The 19226-nt window shown below is 33.4% G+C and overlaps 1 protein-coding gene across 1 annotated transcript; it reads left to right on the forward strand.

Moving 5' to 3' along the window:
* Positions 1-964: 964 nt before the first annotated feature.
* Positions 965-17481, forward strand: LOC143056008 (sialin-like). Its single transcript, XM_076229078.1, has 11 exons — positions 965-1060; positions 4419-4630; positions 5922-6155; positions 8074-8161; positions 9136-9231; positions 9949-10079; positions 13081-13230; positions 14300-14432; positions 15524-15674; positions 16500-16590; positions 16889-17481. The coding sequence occupies exons 1-11, from the start codon at positions 1024-1026 to the stop codon at positions 17054-17056; spliced, it is 1491 nt and encodes a 496-aa protein (XP_076085193.1). The 5' UTR covers positions 965-1023; the 3' UTR covers positions 17057-17481.
* The last annotated feature ends 1745 nt before the right edge of the window (positions 17482-19226 follow it).

Below are 19226 nucleotides of genomic sequence, written 5' to 3' on the forward strand. Positions count from 1 at the left end.
AACCTGAAAATTATAACAACTATTTTAGTCCCGTAGTTCATGAAGTAAGTTATAGATTTGCACTTTTACACAGAATGAGGTTTATGTTGTTTATGTTCCTTGTATTGCGGCGTGATCTATCAAACCTTAGAAGCATTACTTCATTGGTTGTTTTTTTAATTGTAGATGAAAATGATGTTAGGAAGAATAAGAGCAACACCAGAGGTCAATTTTGATAACCAAAGACGGACGACAATTAATCTTTTGGTAGTGTTAAAATCAATTTGAAGGTGATTTTTTTTTCATGAGAAACTGATTTGACGAGTGACAAAATTATTGTATTGGAAGGTGACTTTGATAAAATATTTTTGTGTTGTTGCCATTTGTTATTTAGTTGATTTTTTTCTTTTCACATGATGAAAACAGTTGGCGAGATTGATAGTTTTTTTTTCAGATTTACCTGAAAGAATCAGTTATGCTATCTTTAGCTGTCCAATATTTTTAAGAAAGAGGAGGGCTATTCTTAAAAATATTGGACAGCTTAAGGTAACATAATGGTTTCTTACAGGTAAATGATAGTCCAATCACTGAAATAAAGAACGGGTACAACAGTAAAATGACTTCACAACAATGTTTTAAATCATTTTAATGTTCCACTTTTTTCGCCACCTATATTATCCATTACTTCTTAGTCATTTTTACAGTTGCAAAATAGTAGACTGATTACAGACAAATAGTTTTCCAGGAGATAAAACTTACAAACAATAGTGTTTGCTACGATTTATTTTTCTAAAATGCCTAAACTATTCAATATCATATACCAAACATCTATGCGGCTCTTTGCGACATAAAAACTAAAAAATTGGCGGAGGAAAATCAAAAGGTCTTAACTAAAAAAGAGCAAAAGATAATACACGTGCCGAAAATTATATCGCATCTATTATACATTTACAATTCCTCCGTTTCTAATCCCGTCAGATATGACCCTACTTCTAAATTATTTGACGTTTAACTTATCAGTCTAATGATATACTAAAGATCAAAATGGGTAAACAGGTTGAAAAAGAGGATAATGAAACAGGTAAGAACTCATTCTTTTTACGTAATTTTATACATGAATTTAAAAGCCGTTCAATCGATTGTGCGACAATATTGGTCTTAATTGTACCCTCAGAAAAAGTTAATATAAGCAATTTTAAAAGAAAGTTTTGTCCGTTTTTATTCTGTAGTTAGTTAGTCAATACTTCGGGGTTATCATGTATATCTACTATATAGTCATTTTATAGAATTTACAGTTTGCAAAAGTATAAATTATTCTAAATAATAAGGATGTTCTTATCCCAAGCAGAAAACCCTAGCCGTATTGGGCACAACTTTTTTGAACTTTTGGTCCTCAGTGCTGTTCAGCTTTGTGCTTGTTTTGGCCTTCGAACTTTTTTCATCTGAGCGTCACTGGTTAGTCTTATGTGGACGAAACTCATTTCTGGCGTATCAAATTTTAACCTGGCTACGAGTTTTAAACAGCGGTATACAACTGTTGCCTTTATTTATTATCTGGTTGAATACAACCTGGTGAGGATCTGCATTTGAGTGTATAAACAGAATAGAAATAAATGGACAGGAATTACAGCATAACTGACCAAGTTTGTGTGTAGGCCCCATAAAAGAACTATACAAAATAATGGTGTGTTAATATATAAAATATAGAGAATATTGGCAGTGGCGTAGCTTGCCTTCTGTTTATTCCGAGGCAGGGGGTCAGGGGGCTATAGAGGTTTTTACAATTTGAACAAGAAAAACTCGTTAAAAATAGTTGCTGTTCAATGTTATTTCATCATAATAATGTTATTTATATGCCTGACTATCTATACTCAAAGCTATAAAAATAACAAGATACGTGAAGGTATCACATTAGACAACCAATGAAAAGTCAGTTTCCTGACTTGCTAGCAGTTACAGAAAGCAGGTACATATATATATTGACATACTGTTCCCAGCAGAAAGCCAGCTAAAATGTCTAATGGCTCCCAATATATTTCCAAGCCGTAGTACACTTTGATATAGTTGGCTGTACCTCCCACGTCATATCACAAGAAATCATGACCTTGCTCGGTGGATAGAAAAAACCTGTACAAAATGTTCTATACAGAAAGAAAAAAACGCAAATATTAAGGTTTATTTGTAATAAGTTTTGTGATGATCATTTATTTGGTCGTAGGACACGAATCAACGAATTATAGATAATCACCATAAAATGACAGCTGGATTAAACAAACGAATTTCAGGAGAAACTAGGAGAAAACATATGCTACATGTAAAGTGTAGCACGGCACTTGTTTTAGTGGTGTTTTCCTTCGGAGGTCTTAAAATTACATATTGAATGATTTTTTTACTTTTCTTTTCATTCACGATGAACATGACAACCGGCAAATAACTAACATTTACTTTATTCTGAAGTCTTCATTATAAATGAACAGTATTTGCTTGATTTTTTTTTATAAATAAACTGACATTATGTATTAACTAACAGACATATTTCTCTGGAATTAGTGATTCCTTTATAAAATATTTTAAATTCCTTGCTTGTGAAAACGTACTATGAATTTAAAATAGTGAGAATAAAACTTGAGAACCACAACATATAAATTATTTTCTGTGCACTATATAATATATAAATGCATATTTTGTTTTGTTTAGTACCAAAGTCAATGAACATAGTCGTAGGGGAACATGTCAACGGTTATAAATGAGGGTTTGAATGCTTAGAATGGGATTATCAAATATTTATTTTTTAATCATTGTCCCCTATAATTTGATTTTCCTTTATTTTATAATTTAGCACCATTTTAAATCCATATTCTTTTAAATTTAAATTAATTTCAGGTCCGATTTTTCTGTTTTCTTAAAACCTCACCCAGGCCCTCATATACTAGAAATTATTCTGACACAAAATTAACTAATTGACCTAAATCAATGATAAAGTGATTTGATCGGGTCACTTGTGAGTTGCATCCTTAAAGTGATTTGATCGGGTGACTAGTGACTTGCATCCTCATATATTCTACTCACTGTTTTCGCTTGCAATGGGGTAAGACAAAACAATTCTGTTGTCGATTTCCTTTTACTCTGACAACCTTGAATTACAGAAAACTACCGTAAAGGGTATTTCCAAGTAGGAGGAGGGAAAATTAATTCAAATGTTCCCATAAGTCTTGAATAATTCGTAAAGGATATGAATCAATAACCGCGCCAACAAGACATAACAAGTTGCTACATGATTGTTCAGTAGCTAGTTTGCTGCAATAATCATTTAAAAGAAAATACAGTGAAGGAAAATATTGTTTTTTTTTATCATAGAACACCGTACTGCATTTTACATTGGATGACGGTGATGGCATCCCGGTGTATTGTTGCCACAGACATTTCTACCCACGTGACATGAGTTTTTGACTGGTAACCGTATAATAACACGGATATTATCGAGTGCAAATTTTACATTCTTGTCGCATGTATTAATTTCATCAATAAATATTCATGAAAATATTTGTTTTAAGAACGTATGATGTTCAGTACTTCAGTATTTTGATTTGTTTCATAGGGGGTAACATTTTCAGAAGTATGACTCAATATGAACTGAAGTGATTATTTTATAATGATGTTTTTTGCTTGTTTAATTTGTAACTTTTATATCAATAAATGATAGTCTCTTCAAATAGCAAAAATTATTAAGAAAATATCTACAAATATATGTTTTAACTAAGTCAAAGTTTGTCAAAATCGTTAGTAGACTCTTCAAGTAGTATAACTATTTGTGGCAAAAAGTATAGACGATTGAAAGCAAGAGTACATCGAAAAAATTATCATCAATACAAGATTACTAAAAAAGTTTTTGTCATGAATTCTATTCTGTTTCGACATTGTTGTAAAGTGTCCATAATATTGTAGCTGTACATAGACCTAGGCGAACAAAACAGCTCTTTAGATACTCTACTTAAGATTAAAATTCATCAGGAACGCTCAAATCCAAAACAAAATGATAGCACTCTCGCTAATACATGCTGTGGTCACATGAATTTCAATTAAAGCCGTCCTAGAAACGTTAATGATAAGGGTTCTTTAACAAAAATGTTTTGAGAATAAAAAAGACGTATAGTTATAGAAATAAAAGTTTTCAAAAAAATAAAAAATGATCAGTACATCGAAAACATAAAAAAGACGTATAGTTATAGAAATAAAAGTTTTCAAAAGAATACAAAAATATCAGTACATCGAAAACATACAATCATAGCTACCACAAATACATAAATAAATAATCAAAACAAGTGTGTATTTAGATTAACAGTGTTAAGATAATCACCATTGAAGTGTAAATAAAGTAAGTTTTAATTTTGAAAGTATTCTTGATTGTCAACAAGACCTTAATTTACTTATTTTTTAAGATGCACCGTGTTGCTGTTCACAGCGATGGATTTTAGCTTATACTGGATTTTTCGGTTTTGTATTTGTATATGCATTACGAGTTAACTTTAGTGTTGCTATAGTTTGTATGGTTAAATCTTTGAATTCGTCATCATCGAACAACATCAGTGATATCAATGACACGTCGTCTACATGTTCTGGAAAAGCTGCGGAAAGAGAAATTTTTAATCAGGTAATCCATAATAAAGGTATTAGAAAATGTTACTTTACAGCTAATTTCCTAATGTTTGTATAGAGTAAAATTTTGGTTGCCTTACTTGCTATGTTTGGATACATGTTAATTCAAGCTTTTTAACTAAGATTGATATCTTTTAACAATATACATGTATATAGGCATATTTTAACCTGTAAATATTGCATTTAAATTTGATTGGACGTTATCCCAATTACAATTGTACAATATACTTACAAAGCAAGCAAGCTCACCAAAGTCTTGCTTTACATGCATTAGAAAGTAGCTGTAAAGGTATAAAATCTTTTATCATAAATACCAAGTACTAACGTCAAAAAGATGGGGAAAAATGTTTTGAAAGAACCTCTAGATTTTTCGTTTTTTAACAAACTTATCTCTTCGTCAATAAGTGAAATGTGTCACGTTAAGCTTAAACCTTTAACGCCATATCTCCAAGTTGTACAGTTTTAGTACTTTTGAATGTCAGTTTCGTTTGCAAGACACATTATACTTGTCGATTTTTTATTAATAAGTAAGTATATAGAAATATAAGGATCGAAAAAATGTACAAGTCCATGTATATAAAGGCTTTCAAATGATTACCTGCGGTGATTCAACATCAGTTCTTTATTAGATGCCCCCTTTTGGATGTAAAAGATGAATGGAAAAAAAAACAACCATGTATAAAGACGTTGACTGCGATTTCTCAAGTAGGAAAAGGCTATTCTCTCTAGGCGTTAACGGACACTTACAATGTATAACAACTCTTTGAGAGGTCCGTGTTTGGCCTTTCAGTGTGTGGCCTGTTTAAAAATAAAATGTTCCGAATTGTCTCTATCAAATAAATGTTCTTTTTAAGAAGCAGTCTAAATCTCCTACAATTCACCACAATCAACCCTCTTACAGATGTTACTCCGTGAATTGAATTCATTGCTTGTGTTATCGTCCTAACTATGATGTCTTTTTTTTTTGAGATATTTGCCGCAGGACGTTATACAAAAAACATCAATCATTATTAATTGGAATTTGAATTATGAAATGAAGTTCACTTTTAAATCATGTCAGTACCCCTAAAAAGCCACACTACAACATAATTCATTGGAATAGTGATACATACTCTTAGTTTATTGATATTGAAATGGAAACCATGGCTACATGTTATTTTTTCATTTATTCTAAATACTTCAAACCAAAAACCATTACTATTGATGCAAACAATCTACAGTTAATTTGCTTTTTCACCTTTTTTAACAAGTGTATAATAAATTTATACCTTTATTGACCACTGCAGCATGCTGAGTTTGAATGGGAAAAACAAATTCAATCAACCCTTCTTGCTTCGTTTTTCTATGGGTATATTGTTACTCAAATTCCTGGTGGCTACTTGTCCGACAGATTTGGTGGACGACGAGTATTTGGTACCGCCATGGCAGTAGCATGTGTGTGTACACTGGTGATGCCAGTGTGTGCGAGAGTATCTGTTATCCTGGTTTACGTTCTCCGAGTTCTGCTTGGACTAGCAACGGTAAGATACGTGATGTGAAATATCAGCAACTTTTTGACAAACTATTAATATTAAGTTCGGGTGAGAGAAAAAATGCATTATACGCAGATTCTACCTCATGTAAATACCAATAAAAAATACACGTATGAACTTTATAATAAAATCCATTAAACCACTTTTAATAATACTGTTCATCACACTTAAAATTCGTATATTTTTGTAACATTTAAAAAAAACCAGTAATAGGGTTTTGTTTTTAGCCTTTGTATTTTAAGGGTATGGCCGTCTTGATACTACAGTGAGGTGAAACTTTATGCTCTATGTTGATGGCTTCATTGGGACTTTCATATAAAGAATAGCAATAAAAACGCGATGTATCTGTGCGTTTGTCGCTTTCGTATACGCTTATTTATTTTGTGTCATGAATCGATACAACTCATTCTTTCTTTTCCGTAATTAAAAAGATATCCTATGTTATAGAGAAACAGAAAATCCTAACTAACCGTGGACATTAAGATTAAATAAAAAGACGAATAACTCACAGTGGCGGATCCAGGAATGTTCATAAGTGGGGGCCCACTGACTGACCTAAGAGGGGGCCCGCTCCACTCACGCTTCAGTGATTCCCTATATAAGCAACCAAATTTTTTCCCAAAAAGGGGTGGCCCGGGCCCCCTGCCCCCCCCCCCTAAATCCGCCTCTGACTCATTAACATTTATCTTGTTCAAATGAATACAGATTCATCATCACACATCCCACTGGAAACTAGTACGGACGTATGGACTAGAGACAGCAGCATAATATCGAGAGAGAAAAAACACAAAACAACATAAAAAAAAGTCAACGTTTAATTATTAACCATTGTCCTTATCGCTCAGGCCAAACACAGATGATTCTATAGAGATAATCAATGAAATGACATCATCACTTTTTCCCTAAAGTACAAACATTCAGATGTATCAAAAGACAGCAATGACAAAAGTTCCCGACAAATACTATAAACTAAACAAAGAGACGTGGTATGATTGCCAATTGAAGTGGATTTTTATTTTGTATGGTTTGAATTCGAATAGTTGTCTCTTTTAGTGTGTGTATCTAACGCGTCTTTCTTAGGAGCACCTAAGATCAACTCCTTTTTTGTGAGACAATTGTTTATCAGTTTTCTATGTTGTGTTTTGTAGACTGTTGTTTGTCTCTTGGTCGTTTTCCGTTATTTTCTTTGGCAGTGTCAGTTTGTTTTCGACTTACTTTAAACATTATTATTTATAGTGGATTGGGAAACAAGTTTTGCAACTTATATTAATCTCTTTCAACTTTGCGGGTGCGAGTGCTCCTGCCTTGTAGCGCCAAAATTTTGTAAACGTTGTGTGGCATTTGTTATTGTTTTCTAAACGCTAAAAAAGTAGAAACAAATAGATCGTTTAATCTTTGTTTACTGACCCTGTTTGAACTTTCAATAATACATGCACATGTTGTTGGTAGACAGAATTGTTTACAAACGTAGAAACAAATACATCGTTTAATTAGGTTGATGGTAGAAACAAATCAAGCGTTTGTACTAAGAAACGATGAATTACAAACTGTAGACGCATTTCTAGCGAGTGCATAGTTTGTCAAAATTTACATGTAAATTTTGCAAACGTAATACTATGTAAGAAACAAATAACTAAAACATGTGCGCGCGTGTGTTAGAAAGAAATGCACCCATAGAGACTATCTGCTTAGTATCGTTCGTCTGTCTTTTACATACTTTTAGTTTATACAGTTTTTTTCTGCTAGTAGATCATACGTGATAAAAGGATATTCGTTTGTAAATATTTCGTTTTCTAAAAGAAGCAAATGGAAAAACTAATATTCGTAACACGCGGGTAAAATAATAAAATCTGTAGTATTGCTAGATACCTCGTTATCGTATCAAAATATTCTATTTTTTTTCCAGGGAGTTTCTTTCCCAGCAATGCAGTCTATGTGGGGGCGATGGGCACCTCCTTTGGAACGTAGCAAACTTGTCACCGTCTCTTACTTAGGTCAGTACAGAAAACTTACTTTTCAAACTAGATTAAAATTATGTGTAAAAAATAATCTTCTTACAGTTTAGGAACTCGGTCGATCTATATTATAATTTTCAAATAGTTTGTCTACATTATATTTATTTCTACTTTAACCAAATCTTAATCTAGTGTCGTGAGGGATGAATTTGATCTCATACAATATAATTGATCTTAAATATTTTAGGAACAATTTGGTCCATGGAGGCTGGCTAATATTTGTATTGTAAATTGTATAACTATGTATATATTCATGTTGCACTATAATACACATAATTTCACTACACTTACTTGTTTTTGGACCGGAAGTATACTTTTGAAAAACGTTTTCGTTCTGAAACTGACCGAGGAGAAATTATTCCGAATTTGATTTAACTATTATTAGTTTTTGTTCATCATTAGTTATGCTTATTATATTGTTGCAAATATAATCCTTTACGGCTGTCATACACGTGAGAGGTTTAGCTAGCTTTAAAATCAGGTTTAAACCACCATTTCCTACAATGAGGAAATACCTGAACCAAGTTCGTTTGATGTGTATGGACTTTTCATTTTGTTATTTGATGAGGGACGATCCATTTCGAAATTACTTTGATTTTCGGTATTTTTGTTATTATACTTTTTTATTTCCCATTTATGGACATTATGTTTTCTGATCTGTGCGTTCGTCCGTTCGTTTGTCCGTCCGTCCGTTATTCAGTCCGTCTGTTCCGGTTCAGGTTAAAGTTTTTGGTCGAGGTAGTGTTTGATAAAGTTGAAGTCCAATCAACTTGAAACTTAGTAAACATGTTTCCTATGATATGATCTTTTTAATTTAATGCCAAATTAGAGATTTTACACAATTTTCACGATCCACTGAACATAGTAAATGATAGTGTACGAATGGGGAATCCGTGTACTATGGTCACATTCTTGTTTTAGTTTATGTATTTAAACTATTGTGCAACTTGCAGGAACCATGTTTGGTAACGTAGGAACATTTGCCTCATCCGGGTACTTATGTGAATATGGCTTTGATAATGGATGGGGGTCTATATTCTATATTACTGGTAAGTACTATAGTGAAGAGTTTTTGAATAATGCATTATCTTTTATGGGGCTCAATCATTTGTTAATAATTGGTCGACTTATTTTTAATGCTATAAATAAATATAGGAAGATGTGGTATGAGTGCCAATGAGACAACTCTCCATCCAAGTCACAATTCATGAAAGTAATTCATTATACGTCAAGGTACGGTATTCAACACGGAGCCTAGGCCAACACCGAACAGCAAGATATAAAGGTCCCCAAAGAATACTAGTGTTAAACCAATCAAACGGGAAAACCAACGCTCTAATACATATAAAAAACGAGAAACGAGAAACACTTATGAACCACACAAACAAACAACAACCACTGAACATCAGATTCCTGACTTAGGACAGGTGCAAACAATATAAGGTTGTTTAATGTGTTATTTTTTAACAGTGCAGGTTTTAATTCGTGCCAGTTCTTCACACACCCTTTATGTGTAGACTTTGTCAAAATATGCATGAAAATGCAATTTTTCCTCAATTCACGAAAATTTGTGCGAAAGAACATAAATGAATCAATAGTACTAGGCTAGAAGTTAGTCCCTCTTTCATATTTTATTTTTGATGATTTTGTAAAACTTGCTGATGATCTGTCTATTAAATGCAAAATAAGATCTTTCAAAAATGCTACGTAAGAGTCAAACTGTTGACAGTGTGTAAGGTCTTTGCTGTACTTGTTTTCAATTATAGGTGGTTTAGCCTGTATATGGGTTGTCGCATGGTTCATACTTGTCCGCGATACTCCATCAGAACATCCCTGGATCAGTCAAGCAGAACGAGACTATATAAATAACAGTATAGAATACGACAACACGAAAAGGGTAAGTGGATAAAACTTTTTAAAAGATCAAAATCATGAGACGAAAAAACGCATTAAACAATATGACCTAAAAGTAGAAAAAATATTGACGAAGGATTATAAAGAAAACTTCAGATTCAGTGCAAATAGAAGAAAAAAACGCCCGCTAAACCCTGCTTTTTTTATCATTTCATTTCTTATAGTTTAGGATGCCAGATTTGTATATTTTATATAATTACACCTTATATAAGAATGCCAGCTTTTGATTGGCTGATAGCCAGTGTATTTTTCGCATATTCTAACATTTTTTGCTTATTTCAAACGAATCTGACTGTTTTTCACCACTGCCGTTGAATATGCCTCAAATACCATGGTATTTGCCATTTTGGATATTCCTTTTTTACCCTCGCGAGCATCTTCCCGCCATTTTTTTTCGGATATGACGTTACATAAAGACAGCCGAACGCGTATAAGTACATGTATAGTTCCCGCGGTATATTTTATGATAGAACTTGTCCTCAAATATCTATTTCCTTTTCCTAGTACAGAGAGTTTAAATTAAAATGTATTCGGTGTAATTAAACAGATATATCATGTTATGGAGGGGTATTTGCAAAAAATACAAGTCTTGGGACAAAATTTCCCTTGCCTAGCGGCTCGGGAAATTTAAGTCCCTCGACTTGTATTTTTTGCAAATACCCCTCCATAACATGATATATCTGTTCATAATTACACCTTATATAAGAAAGCAAGATTTTGATTGGTTGATAGCCAGTGTATTTTTCGCATATTCTAATATGTTTTCCTCATTTCAAACGAATTTGCCTGTTTTTCACCACTGCCGGTGAATTTGCCTCAAATACCATGGTATTTGCCATTTTGGATATTCCTTTTTTTACCCTCGCGAGCAGCTTCCCGCCAAAAGATTTCGGATATGACGTTACATAATGAAAGCGAGCTAACGCGTATTAGAACATGTATAATTCCCGCGGTTCTATGATAATATCCACTTATACCCTAAATTATGCGTAAACATGTTTATGAATTGCAGCTTGATAGTATTTATCTGCACATGTACAGAGAGTTTCAATCCAAATCTATTCGGTGTAATTAAACAGATATATCATGTTATGGAGGGGTATTTGCGAAAAATACCAGTTTTGGGACAGAATTTCCCTCGCCTGGCGGCTCGGGAAATTTCACAGTTCCTTCACTGGTATTTTTCGCAAATACCCCTCCATAACATGATATATCTGTTCAAAATCCTTGTTAATTTTTCATAGTTTATAGAAGGAAAAAGTTGCTATCATAAATGTATGAAAAGTCTAGAGAGAATCATTTCCCGCCAAATTTTCATTTGCTTATACCGGTATCTCAAAAACAAGAACACTGACCCTAACTTCCTCTTTTCTGCTTTTTACGTTATGTTATTCATTTATACTTTTAATTTATAACAGTCTTTAGAAAAGCTTCTTTTTTGGAACTCACTCTTCTTAGCTTTCAAGCAACAAATATCAAGAATCAGTCGTATCGCAATTGAGTACAACTAGCAAAAACATTGTGTAAAATGAGAAATTTCTTAATGCTGAAACTTTAACATTATGTGTGTCATATTTATATGATGATTTACTTGAAAACTTACAGACAATGTCTATGACAATGAGGGGCTTCTGAGGTCTTTATTTTTAGGAATGTTTAACCATTCTTTATACTTTTTGACAATTATTCTATATTATTTTTTATTTTAGAACCTCTTTTTTTCTCTCTTTTTTCCCATTTTCTCCATTCTTTAAAAATTTTGCTTTTTTTTTTCTCTATTCTGTAAGCTCCCATTCACAACCCTAGCTGCGGAACCATATCATAGTATATACTAGGTCCCCGTGATATTGATAACTGTTTGACATTTTGCGGACAAGGTCAATATGAGGGTTGTTATGCCCTGTACCGTCAGGCGTCAAACGGTCATTTATAGCTACCGTTACTTGTTGCTTGAAAGCTAAGAAGAGTGATTCCAAAAAAGAAGCTTTTCTAAAGACTGTTATAAATTAAAAGTATAAATGAATAACATAACGTAAAAAGCAGAAAAATTTGACGCTAATTGTTTAAAATTTACCGTGATTCGTCAAAATTTCCTTATCGTGATTCGTCAGCGGTCTCAAATATTTATCGTTACTGTCATTTTTCGATAAAAATTAACGTGGTTCGTTAAAATCAGTCCCCTAAAAGATAGCGTACATTTTATCGTCATGCATGAAAAATTACCGCTAGGATTTTTACCGTTATTCGTCTTGAAGGTACCCCCATTACCACCCTCCAATATGATATTTTTTGACAAATTTGCGAACAAAAGTAACGAAACTTTTTTTAAGTCAACCCTATATTAAATGTAAACACAATAATTGACGTTAAGTTTGCCAATAGGACAACTCTCCTGAGAAACCAAATGCCAAAACCGTTACAACTACAGGTCACCGTTTGGCCTTCAACAATGAGCAAACCAATACTGCATTACTAGCTCTAAAGGTTTCGAATTTGCAAAAAGTTAATGTAAAACAATTTAAAAGATAAAACTAACGGCCTGATTTATGTAAAATAACAATAAGCGAAAATTGAATATAATATACAGCAAAAACGATATTCACTGAATTACAGGCTTCTCCTTTGGGACAGACACATTCAGAATGTGGCGTGGTTAAACATGTCAGCGGTGCCCAACCCACCCTCTAACCTGGGACAGTGGTGTTACAGTAAAATATATGAACGAACTATACAAATTACGGTTGCAATACAACTAAAAACATAGAGTAGACGTGACCGGGTACTTGTTTATCCCAACAACAAAAAGACACTAAGTACAGAGGGTACCCACAGTTTCCGACAGCTAGTTCATAACCACTAACAACTAATGAAAAAAAATATGCAACTAAGACTAAATACATGTAGTTAGTTTATGAATTTCTAATTCGAGTTTTTGTGACGACATTAATTGTGTTTAACTTTTAATTTACATGCATATTTTCTAGTCATCAACAGTTCCATGGGTTGCAATAGCGAAGTCACCAGCTGTTATTGCTTGTATAACAGCACATGTCTGTAATAACTGGATAAATTATACTCTTTTAACAAGTTTACCGGCATTCATGAAAGCAGTCCTGAAGTTTAACATCAAAAGTGTAAGTTTTTGACATTTATATGTGGGATCAAAGTTTCGTCAGTTATGGTTAATTTTTAATATATGGTTATGTATTCTAATCTGTGTGTATTCATTAAAAAAGAGAAGACAAAGAGGCAATGAAAATCGTCAACCCCGTTATCAAAAAAAATAAGTTAGACAAATAGACCACAAAACAGTATAAAAAAACTCGAAATTATTCAACACGAAATCCGGTGAAACTACGATACGATGATATGTCTATAAACAGAAAGGTGATCTTGCTCCGCTGCTGCCACCAGTAATGTTGCGTATTTTATATGGGATTTGAAATCCAATTACGTGCAGGCTGCAATCGACGATTTTTCAAGCGAGGAAAATCATAATTCTAATACTTGGCTAAAGATTTTTAGAATTCATTGACGTTTTATAAACAACAACACATGTCCATTGTGTGTCAACATCTGTGTAATTTTGCTAAACCAGTATTCCATAACGGTCAGCTAACAGAGGGACGAAAGATACCAGAGGGACAGTTAAACTCATAAATCGAAAATAAACTGACAACGCCATGGCTAAAAATGAAAAAGACAAACAATAATACACATGACACAACATAATAAACTAAAGAATAAGCAACACGAACCCCACAAAAAACTGGGGGTGATCTCAGGTGCTGGAAGGGTAAGTCGATCCTGCTCTACATCTGGCACCCGTCGTGAATGCGTCATAACAGTTTTCAAACGAATCAGTTAGTGATGTTGATGTCAATAAACAGAAGGTCGAAACATTTTGATAATATTTTTCTTTATTTGTTTTTGATAGATTCATACTGTTCAATAGCAAAAGTAAAGCTACAAAACTTAATATAAAAATATTACAGATCTTCATCCGATTTCGGTTTTTGATCGCCTATAGGTATTTGCTATATTTCAGGGAGTAACACTTTGATTCAAGTTACTTTTTAGAGTAAATGTGTGTTCAGATGTCAATAGCAGTCAAATTCAACTTTAGAGAAATCATGGTTCCTTTTTTCGAGACTTTACAATTTAAAAGTTGATGACTCGATATATTTTATTTTAATAATATAGAATGGAGTGTTATCTGCTTTACCATATGTATGTCAAGCTGTGTCAGGTTTAGGGGTAGGACTTATTGCAGATCTAATGCGATCTAAACAATTATTATCTACTACAGGGACAAGACGTTTATGGTGCAGCATAGGTAATAATAAACATTAAGGTGTAGTTGTTTGATATATTTCACAGCCTTGTGTCAACAATTTAACAATTGAGAGGGAATTTTATTTTAGTCGGGTTACAAACTTAAGCTTCTATACATTTAATGATGGTCAAGATAGGGTTAAAAAAAAAACAACAGATAAAAATAGGCCAAACAAATACAGAATAGAGAATAATTTGGGGTGTTAAATCATACAAAAAGGAGAATAATGGTTATGGGCACAAAGTATAAAGAATATCGAATAATGGGAACTTGTTCAAACCGGTGTTTTACGTTTCCGCATTTTTCACACCCCTACTAATTGATGAACGGATTTAAAGAAACGTAATTCTGGCACATACGCCTCCCGGTGCGGGAATTTCTCGTTGCATTGAAGACCTGTTGGTGACCTTCTGCTGGTCGGGTTGTTGTCTCTTTGGCACATTCCCCATTTCCATTCTCAATTTTGGTAATTTATAAAGGTTCAACAAAAGACATCTTTATTGTTTTGGTTTGAAACATGTCAGTATTTAGTTGCAACATGAGCGATATTATAATGACTCATTTCCCTGTTTGTTCTGAATTATAAGGCTATATTGTTATTTTATAATATAAATTGACAATGGTTAAATGAATTTCGAATGGCCATTGTTATATTATAGTTCGTTTCTGTGTATGTTACATTTTAATGGTGTGTTTCTGTTGTGTCGTACGTGTAGTTCTCATATATTTGATACGTTTCTCTCAGTTTTAGTTTGTAACCCGGATTTGTTTTTTCTCTATTGATTATGAATTTTGAACAGCGGTATACTGCTGTTGCCTTTATTTAGCACCTGAGATCACCCCCACTTTTTGATGTGGTTCGTGTTACGTAGGTCTTTGATTTTCTTTGCCGTTAATGTGTACTAAAATTTGTCTTCTTGTCTTTTTCTTTTTTTTTTAGTCATGGCGTTGTCAGCTTTTTTCATCTTTTGAGTTTGAATGTCCCTTTGTTATTTTTTACCTCTCTCTCTTGGCTTCTGATTGATGGTTGTCTCGTTTACAATCATACCACATCTCTTCATTCAATATTATGTAAATATATGTTGTTTTAGCGTTTACCGGAGCAGGCGCCTTTTTGATTGGTACAGGATTTGTGTCATGTGATCAGCGTAATATAGCTGTTGCTTTTCTCTCGATAGCTGTTATGTTTACCGGATTTCATAGGGCTGGATACGTCGTTAACCATGTAGACTTCGGCCCAAAGTAAGTTTTACATACATGTTTGTCATTTGGTATGTTTTTGTTGTTGAATTGCTGTCTCATTGATGTATACCACCATATGTATTTCTACGTATCACCACTGAGTGTAATACTGTTAATGTTTGAATTCATTTTTAATTAGCGATTGACATATTTCCTGTAACACTTTAAAAGGTGCACTCGACTCCAATCTTAATTGACTAGGATTGTCAGTTTTCCTATCGAATGTCGGTGGTTTTCATCGGGCACTCCGGCTTTCCTCCGCTAATAAAAACTGGCCGCCGCGAAATAGTATAAATGTGTTCTTAAAAATGGCGTTCAAACACCAAACACAAAATCAAAATCAAAATTTGTGGGTTTAATAGTGCTTACTTAACTTTTATTTGCATGCTAATTATCAATAGAAAATTACGGTCAAATTGCACTCCTCACTAATTCGGTGTTGTTGTTTTTTTTTTATTTACGCTTGCAGTCGAAAAAATATTAAACTTACACTTTTATAAATACAAATCAGTGGTTTTATACTCTCCCTCACAATTTTTGTGTTGAATTCTTTGTTCCAAAAAAATATATCTTTTAATGGAAATAGTGTATCAAACTCCATCGTGCAAGCTTAAAGTAAATATAAAATGTGCACTCTTTTGTTTTTGATTCTGAAAATGCCTGAAAAGCTATACATCATTAAAAGTAAAACAAATTTTGAAAAGAATTTCGCTCTAACTGGTGCTAGAAAGAGGTTGTTTTGGTTTATTCGAATGCAAGTTTAAACTAATATTCCTTCAATGGTAAAAGGTTGCAAATTTGAATTATACTTAATTATTTTTTTAGATATGCTGGTGTATTGTTTGGTATAACTAATACGTTTGCCACTGTACCTGGTATGGTGGCCCCTATAGTAGCTGGAGCCTTAACACCAAACGTAAGTATAATATGTGTCGTATAAATTTTCTGACGTCAGACACGCGAAATTGTTTCTTTTAAAATTGAATTGAATAAATTTTCTTTTGTAATTCCATTTTCATTTGTATAGAAAAATAATAAGTAAATCAAATATTGTTCTCAATAATTTAATATTACTTCAATCAATTCGTTGAACATATACATGTACAATGACAAAACAATGACATTAGTCTGTCATAAAAGTGTCTTTATAATTCATTTAGTTTCTGTGATGAATTACTTTTTTGTTGTAAATTATTTTTATCATATATATGCAGGATAGTCCAGAAGAGTGGAGGAACGTGTTTTATGTATGTGCAGCTTTCTGTGTAGTTGGAATGGTGGTATTTGGATTTTTCTCAAGTGGCGAGATTCAGGAATGGGCAAAGGATCACAAAGAGATTCTAATTGAAAAGCCAGTACTCGACACAGATACAAAATTATGATTAAAAATCATAATAAGTTTATTATCAAAATATTTTGAAACTGGACAGTTGGGCGAAAATGTTTAGATCTATACAGATTTTCGAATTTGTTTTCATCAAATTAATGAAATATAACTATCAAATGAACCACATTCTTTTCCTGGCTGTAAGTGATGAAAAAAACGTTGTTAGTTAATTTTCGACTTATAGTTTAAATGTCCCTTTGGTATCTTTTGTCTCTCTTTTGTGTATGGTTGTATAATACTTTTTTACCTTTTTGTCTAGTTTTAATTGTAACCATGATGACCAATCATTTAAGTACATCTTTACACGTTTAAGTTCAATGTCCTATTTCTGATTTACCACCAACAGTAAAACTGAAGCTGCAGGTGGACAAAATTAAATGATACATCATGGATAATTCATATAAAAAATCTTACGAAATACTGGATCATTGGTTGGTGCTTATTTAATATCCAGTGGCAAAAATTTCTTCGATTTTCATGACAAGAAAAAAAGGACTGCAGTTATTACAAAAGGAACAAATAGGTTTTGCAACCTCAAGGTAGGTCTTGCGGAAAACAGTGTTGGACATTTTGAATGTCTCTAGAAAACTATGGTTTGTTGAATAAGGGCAGAAATATTGTCATGCTCCAGCTAGGGCACATTGACCTCTAATGTGGCCGTTCCTTCCTGACATCGGCTGCATATTTATACATCACATACACTGAAACAAACATCTTTTTTTTGGGGGGGGGGGGGGGGGGGGTCTGCAAGATTTATCCACACAACATAGAGACACTCCACTGGTATCAACAGAGAGAAAGAAATAAAAAGACTTTTGTATGCTGCTGTCGGTAACAGCAAGATACAATGATTTTTAGTAAAATTGCCTGATATACAACAAGATGCGATCACTTTACATGGGTTTTGAGTCTGCTTCCTTTCTAGAGCACTTATTAGCTAATCTTCCGTTTCAAACTGGGTTGATATACTGATCGAAACGATTAAAGCAGATATAGTATATTTTTCAATGAACAGCGACCCTCCAACACAAATAACAAAAAAGAACAAATACAATAGTTTTGCAAAGGTCAGGCCTGATGCAGGTTCTGAGTCAACTTTCAAGCTTAAATATAATCAAACTATGTACATACATATGTTTTCTTCTTTAAAATTCACATACAAGCAATATAGTGGTTAATGCATCGGACTACTAACACAAAGGTTCTTGGTTTGATTCCCGTTTGGGATGAAAATTTCAGTGACCGAATTTTCGGCTCTCCCTTGACACCATTTGCGAGTATGGTCTTGAGGAAACGATAATAGACCGGAAGGGGACGATAAATGGCTGACCCGTGTTAAGAAAGAGCCATATCTCTTGCACGTTAAAGACACCCTTGTAGATTTTATAAAAGAGCAGACTAATGCTGCTACAAGGCGGCACTCGCAACCGAAAAGTGTAAAGAGATTAATATAAGTTGCAAAACTTGTTTCCCAATCCACTATAGATAAATATAATTAAACTAAGAATTTTCCTTATTTCGCATATACTCAAATGTTGAAGGTCAAGATACCCACTTGAAGCTTACTACAATAAAAATAGAAATAAGAAGATGTGGTATGAGTGCCAATGAGACAACTCTCCAACCGAGTCACAGAGTGTAAAAGTAAACCATTGTAGGTTTATATTTGTACGATCTTCAACACGGAGCTTTGTGAGCTATAGAGGGCCCCAAAATGACTAGTGTAAAATAAATCAAACAAAATAAAACAACAGTCTAGTTTTATAAAAGAAAATAGAAACACGTATGAACCACATTCTATAAAAGAAGACATTTGTATGTATTTCCCATTGGGTTTCCTTGTTAAACCAAGCCCCCCTCTGGTGGCCATCTTGGATGATGGACCGGCCTCAGAGTATGAACACTTGCTCAGCACAAAAGGAACATTCACGCATGCCATGTTTTATTTCATTCCATTTAGTCGTTCTCTTAAAGAAGACAGTTGTATGTATTTCCCATCGAGCCCTACGTGAAACTAAGTCCCAATTTGGATGATGGGTCGGATTCAAAGTAACAACACTTGGACCGCACCTCATTAGGAACATTCATGCTATGTGAGGTTTCATTCCATTCAGTGGTTTTCTAAAGGTATTATACAAAGGGTTCTATGTCAAGTGGAGTCCCCC

The sequence above is a fragment of the Mytilus galloprovincialis genome, chromosome 13 (genome assembly GCF_965363235.1).
Source record: "Mytilus galloprovincialis chromosome 13, xbMytGall1.hap1.1, whole genome shotgun sequence".
Classification (NCBI taxonomy): domain Eukaryota; kingdom Metazoa; phylum Mollusca; class Bivalvia; order Mytilida; family Mytilidae; genus Mytilus; species Mytilus galloprovincialis.

What these genes read in the sequence shown, in the direction of transcription:
- LOC143056008 (XM_076229078.1), top strand. Translation starts at nt 1,024, where the DNA reads ATGGGTAAACAGGTTGAAAAAGAGGATAATGAAACAG. An exon ending in AAAAGAGGATAATGAAACAG is followed by an intron (nt 1,061 to 4,418) that starts GTAAGAACTCAT and finishes TTATTTTTTAAG; the next exon opens with ATGCACCGTGTTGCTGTTCA. An exon ending in TGTCACCGTCTCTTACTTAG is followed by an intron (nt 8,162 to 9,135) that starts GTCAGTACAGAA and finishes TGCAACTTGCAG; the next exon opens with GAACCATGTTTGGTAACGTA.